This window comes from Saccoglossus kowalevskii, chromosome 18, assembly GCF_978046115.1.
Source record: "Saccoglossus kowalevskii chromosome 18, keSacKowa6.1, whole genome shotgun sequence".
Lineage (NCBI taxonomy): Eukaryota > Metazoa > Hemichordata > Enteropneusta > Harrimaniidae > Saccoglossus > Saccoglossus kowalevskii.
The window spans coordinates 30903246-30909936 of NC_140658.1; the positions used below are offsets into that span (position 1 = coordinate 30903246).

General features: G+C 37.5%; 1 protein-coding gene across 1 annotated transcript; it reads left to right on the plus strand.

The window, feature by feature from the left end:
- Positions 1-116: 116 nt before the first annotated feature.
- Positions 117-1010, plus strand: LOC146732296 (uncharacterized). Its single transcript, XM_085493063.1, has one exon. The coding sequence runs from the start codon at positions 117-119 to the stop codon at positions 1008-1010; it is 894 nt and encodes a 297-aa protein (XP_085349189.1).
- Positions 1011-6691: the final 5681 nt, after the last annotated feature.

The window sequence follows — 6691 nt, forward strand, 5'->3', positions numbered from 1 at the left end:
GGCTTTCGCAGGCAATATGCTGGATTGCTAAACATAAGTATAACGTAAATTTTATCATCCACTTACTTGATGATTTTTTAACAATTGACGCTCTTGAGGAGGATGCCATGCGTACTATGGCTATCATGACTATGTTGTTTTCGTCTTTGAATATTCCCCTAGCACCTCACAAAACAGTGGGTCCTTTACTTGAGCTAGAGTATTTAGGGATAATGTTAACTTCTGCAGATATGGTTGCCTTTCTACCAGGCATTAAGAAGGACAGAATAACTAATATTATAGCATCACTGACAACAAGAACTACAGTGACCAAGCGTGAGTTATTATCATTGCTAGGGCATTTAAACTTTGCAGCTAGAGTAGTTCCGCCGGGGCGGTCATTTATATCCTATATGCTGCAGCTGGCATCATCTGTGCGTAAACTCCATCATCATGTGACTTTAAACAAAGATTGCCGCATGGAATTGACTATGTGGAAAGTATTTCTGCAGAATTGGAATGGTATACATATGTTTCTTGATGCTGAGCTGGTCAATGCATCTGATTTGCAAATTTATACAGATGCTGCATCCACAGTGGGTTACGGAGGATTCTTCCAGGGGCGCTGGTTCAGCGAGTTGTGGCCAGCAGAGATGATCGGTTTGAAAGTTGATGCATTTTCCATGGCATTCTTAGAATTATATCCCATTGTCATAGCTGCCTTGTTATGGGGTAGCTATTGGTCACAGAGGCGCATTAGGTTTAACTGTGATAACCAGGCTACGGTGTATATTATTAAGAAGGGAAGAGCAACTTCACGGTGCCATGATATCAATAAACTTATGCGTCGTCTCACTTTGACAGCTATGGAAAATAATTTCGTTATCACTGCACAACACCTACCCGGAGTTCGAAATGACATTGCTGATTCACTTTCCCGTTCGCAATTACAGAAGTTCCGCTGCCTGGCTCCTACAGCTCAGCTGCAGAAAACACTTTGTCCACCATACTCAGAAGTGATCCATGTTTAGGTCAGGAAGTTAAACAATTGTGGAATTCCTCAGTGACGGAGAAGACTAGACAAGTTTATAAGACTGGTTTATCACATTTTATCAGATTTAATTTGATGTATAATGTTCAATGCTCAGTGACTTGTCTTCCTACGATTTCTGAGAATGTGCTTTTGCTTTTTGTAACGCATTGTTTCAGACGTTTACACTTAAGTGCGTCTACTATGCTATTGTATATTGCTGGAGTTCGGTTTGCTTATATTGAGTCTGATGTACCGAATCCCTGGAAATGTAAAGGTGGTGAACTTTTGAGGTTAAACTTATTGCTAAAGGCAATTAAACGTGAACAACGTCCTGTAGGCAGGATAAGATTACCTTTTACAGCAGATATTGCAGCAAGTTGTGTGGAAACACTAAGAATAGGAGTATTCACACCTTACACAGACTGCCTTTTAGAAGCTGTTATTTAGTCAGCTTTTTTCGGCTTCTTACGTTGCGAGGAATTTACTGTTTCTAATTTATTTTTCGATTCGAGACTGAATTTATGTGTTGACGACGTTACGTTTAGTGGCAACGTTTGTGCCTTCCTTAGACTTAAAGCGTCTAAGACAGATCATTACCATAAAGGCACCATCATTACTCTGTACTCTAATGATCACTTGTGCCCAGTTTCGGCCTTGCGGAGTTACTTAACACAGCGTTACGAAATTTCACCTAATGTTAAGCCAAGTGATCCTTTGTTTATTTTACCTGGTAATCGCTCTTTGACGGGAACAGTTTTCTTGCAGTATTTGCGTCAGCTATTAAGCTTAATCGGGTTGGATGCTTCTCTGTATACAGGGCATTCATTTCGTATCGGTGCAGCATCAACGGCAGCCAAAGTGGGCATTCCTGATCACATGATTAAAACACTTGGGCGTTGGACCTCAGACTGCTATACTAGGTACATTCGTGTCTCAGGTGAATCATTAAGTGATGCCCAATCTGCACTAGTCCATGATTGTTAGAAACAATTTAGTTTTGGATATGGAGTAGTGTAACATTTAGTAATGTACTTTTAGTGGAGGGGAGGAGTTTACTTTGAGTAGTGTAGTTTTATTTATGTTTTTACATGTGCATGTTTATTTATTAGATTACCTGTAGTATTTTCAGGTATATTTAAGTGCTTTCTTTTATTTGCGTTCTACATTACTATTTCATCTTGGGGGTCTCTCTGCAGTTGGTCAACTGCATCGTTTGGGGGCTTTGCTTTTAGGTGGGCAATTTTCCCCCCAAGATAAACATTGTAATCCTCAATACTGGTTCATATCTCATTGTTCATATCATTGTAGTTACAGTGCTCGCTGTTTCTACCTCATAGCTAACTGATTTCTTTGTAGTTGCAGTCACGCTGTTTCTACCTGTAGAGCTACCTTTACCTACTAATCCTTGTTCTTGTAGAGCTACAGTCACGCTGTTTTTCTACCTTGTAGTTGCAGTCATGCTGTTTCTACCTGTAGTTGCAGTCACACTGCTTCTACCTACATTTACTAATTCTAACAATATCATTTGAGGGCTAGTATAGTTTTTTGAACAATGTCGTTTTACATGCTTTTATTTCAGTTAAATATTTATTTCTCTTTGTGTTTATTCTACTGTTTTCATGTCTGGGTGCTCACCGTGTCACCATGCAGTGTGTATCGCCTAGTGTTATGTTCGCTGTTTTTTCTAGTGTAGTGCAGCTTAGGTGGGACACGGTGAGCGTCCCTTATGCCAATAAAATATTTTATACTGAAACTTGAGTGTTTGTGTCGTAAACTCAACAGGATCAAATAATTGCAGGGGAATTGCACTTTTTAATTGACTGTAATGTGTAATCCATTCTCTTTAATGTTTAAATATTTTTAAAAGGGAATCCACTAATATAAAGTCACCGTCTTCAAGTTGAATATTTTATAAATACAAACGAGTCCAGAACTGATCCACTCTTCATAAAATAACAATTTCCTCCTACTTTTGGCGATCCGCTCCGCTAGGATTGTCCTTATAATCACTTTTGTGGCTCTGTGTGATTTCCATTGTTTTCACGTATTAATTCTTCTGTGATTTTTTTGGCTTGGTCGATTTCGCTCAAACTTGGCAAGTAGGTCACGCCTTCACCCTAGTTATTAGGAAAAATCGGGGGGGGGTGATTTTGCCCACCGTTGCCATAGCAACAGCCAAAAAAATGATTTTTGGATAGCTTCGCGCCAAATGTATCTCTTCCTACAAATTCGGGATAAAACACTTATTCAGTATACATCAACCCATAATCAACAAGCCACGCATGGCACAGTTCCCGTTAGTTATCAAATTTAAGATATATAGTTTTGTTTATAGTAATATAGCTGGAATATAACCATGTCAGGAATATGATTTTTTAACATTAAAATGATTGACATTTGTATCTGATCGTCAAACAAGTACTTGTCCACATTGAGAGATATTGCTCTGGAACAGCATTCAAAATTAGCCATTTTGAATACATGATATATAACGAATATATAAAATTTAAATATAAGTCAAAGCATTTAAGGGACGACGTCAAAAGATCGATGTCGGATAAAAAACTTATTTCCTTTAGTTTGGGGGTGGGGGGTTTTGACCTCAAAAAGTTTCCATCCTACAAAAACGATTTTATTTTTTAATGAAGTCAAAAAAATCTTGGAGTATTTGTAGTTCGTTTTTTTTCTATCCAATCATGGACAGAAATAACCGAAAAGGGAAAAAAAACAGAAAAATGGTTTGGTTCGAGTGTAAATCTGTGCGTCAAAAGAGGTGCATTTGTAAAATCTGGTTACACCCACCCGACAACCAACTGCTATGCCATAGTACTGTCCGATTATCAATTTGTATTTAATGGTGAATGTAGTCTGACGCCATGACCAATATTTATCAATTAAGTTTCAGTGGAGGGTAGGGGGGTTTGGAAAAAAACTAAAGGAATTAAGTTTTTTATCTGACATCGATCTTTTGACGTCGTCCCTAAGAGATATGGCTCTAGAAACCCAATCATTAAAACAAAATGACCACCAGTAAGCCATTTTGAATCAAATCTGAAAAATAAAATGACGAGCATCAGGAACATAATCAGTGAAAGCAAGTCAGAACCACATTCATTAATACAAAATGGCCGCCAGTCGGCCATTTTGTATCTTATCTGAAAAACAAAATTATTTGCATCAAGGTCCCATAATGTCTAATGTATATACCAAGTTTGAACAAAATCCATCAATCCATCTGTAAACAGCCGAGAAATGGTTGATTTTTAGGATTTTTTAGCACAAAAATGGCCGCCATTCAGCCATCTTGAATCAGATCGTAAAACAAAATGACATGCATCAATGTCCTATAATCTCTAATGTATATACCAAGTTTGAACAAAATCCATCAATCCATCTGTAAACAGCCGAGAAATGGTTGATTTTTAGGATTTTTTAGCACAAAAATGGCCGCCATTCGGCCATCTTGAATCAGATCATGAAACAAATTGACATGCATATGTATAATATCATGTATGATGTATTTGTGAAGTTTGATTGTGATTGGTCCAGGCATTTCTAAGATACAGGTCCGAACCAGGACTAATAATGATGTCAACATGTTTAATCAGTAGATTGTTTAATCAGTATGATAAAATACAATAAAATTATGAAAAAATATCTTGAATAAAACATTATGAAGACAATACAGTGAAAATGGAAGCAATGAATAAGATTATGGAAATTGCGATCTAAAAATCGCTATAAAATATAAAAACAACTGTATTCGGGTAAGAGCCCAGGGTCCTGAACATGGAAAACTGCCAAAAAAAATAGGGGTGGGCACTTGCCCGGGTATGTGAATGACAGAATAGTGTGTGATGATATTTTGATGTGTACCCACATACAATTCCAAAAGAAATATTTAAGTTGGGAATGTTCATTTCAAATTCCGTCACTGGATTTGCGACCCGCGGAACAGTAGTTTCTGCTAACCTGGCTGGTTCATCAGTGTTATCAACTACATCTTCATGTTTATCAATATTCACTTTTTTGTACAACTTAATAAAAACCATTCATTACCGTATGGATCATACACAGTTTTCTTTCAATTTTAATTAGTTGTATCGCAATGCATTTAGTAATCATGTAAATATATATATATACATTCCTTTATTTCATTGTTGAGACAGTTATACATTTGTTACATACTATAATTTACCTATATTGAAAAACAGTTATGGGGATTATTAATTTCAATAAACAATATTCAACTAGCTTTTGCAACACCAATAAGATCATAATGATAATGTTTATTGGTCTTTGAACCTATGTGCATTATCAGAGTATTGGTTTTATTTTGGAAATCCTGCCAGAGCAACTGCACAAATCATAAGGGCAAATAAATAGCTTCTAAGGATGGTATTCCCAGAACAGCACCAAGTGTTAAAGAAACATAAAACTTCTCAACAACGATGAAAGCACCAGTTACTGCGACAAAGCGATACTCCCTGCGTAACCCACCCGATACGAAGGCCACATACTGTGAAAGCCACTTACCGCGAAGTTACTAGTTACTTATACAAATATTGACTGTAACAGAATTTAGTTGCTTAGTTTTCATGACTAAATCAGCTGCTTTGTGTTCAAATCAGACATACATGTCGCTCTTAGTATTCTCTCTACTCCTGAACCCAAACCTCCTAAAATAGTCAAAGGTCTGTGTTAGTAATTTATATATGTTTTCAACATGTTATTCTGTCATTTCCTTAGTCAAACATATCCTTTTCAATTCTGATTTTGTTTGATTATAATGGTTTAATTATTCTGTCATGTAGCAAACTAATTTTCGCTACCACTTTATAAGTGAGAACTGTTGTCTGGTTGTATCTTCAGTAAAAACACAATTGTCCAAAGAACAGCTTTGTGGAATAAGATGAGTATTTATTGTTGTTAGTAGAATATAATATGCACTATCAGTGATAGTCTGGATTTGAGAAAGAGGTCAGACAGCGTTTGATTAGCAGGGGTGGTGATCCCCGGAATGCTGAATGGGTTCTCAGCATGAGCTTTCTGCAGTTTGGAATGTACAGGGGAAAAAGATTCTGTTGTTGCTGCCTAATGATGTTGGATGGACTGTGATGTTAATGACAACCCATGAGAAGGCGAGGGAAGAGACTCCCAGAAAACATTGGACCCACAGTAGGGCAATAAAGAAGCTCTATATAGGTCAGACTTTAAATCAATGTGAAATATTTTGTAAACAGTAACTTTTACAGATTTTTGTGTATACATGTAATACTGTAGCTCCTCATAACTTGATAAATTTATTTGAGAATTTAAAGTAGAGAGAACTCGCCTATACACGCAGTGTAGGGGGAGGGCCAGGGAAAAGTGGAACGTTGCGTAATCGAAAGGGGGTTGGCAAAATTGTGGTTTGAGGAAAAAACGGTTGAAAATGCGGTAAATTTGGAGATCGAAAGTGTGGGGTAAACGAAAAAACGAAAGACTGGTTCGGGAGCGGGCGCGAACCGTCCAAAAAAGAATGATAAAGTGGCGTAGGACGAACGGGGCAAGCCACTTTGGGGGGCTGTAAGTTATTGGAGTCGAAAAGTACCGGGATTGGTAGGAGGACGGGAGAGAAAAATTTGGCGGGAGTTTTGTTAGCGCGGGGAGCGCTAGTTTTGGTTGTAGTTGAAGTTC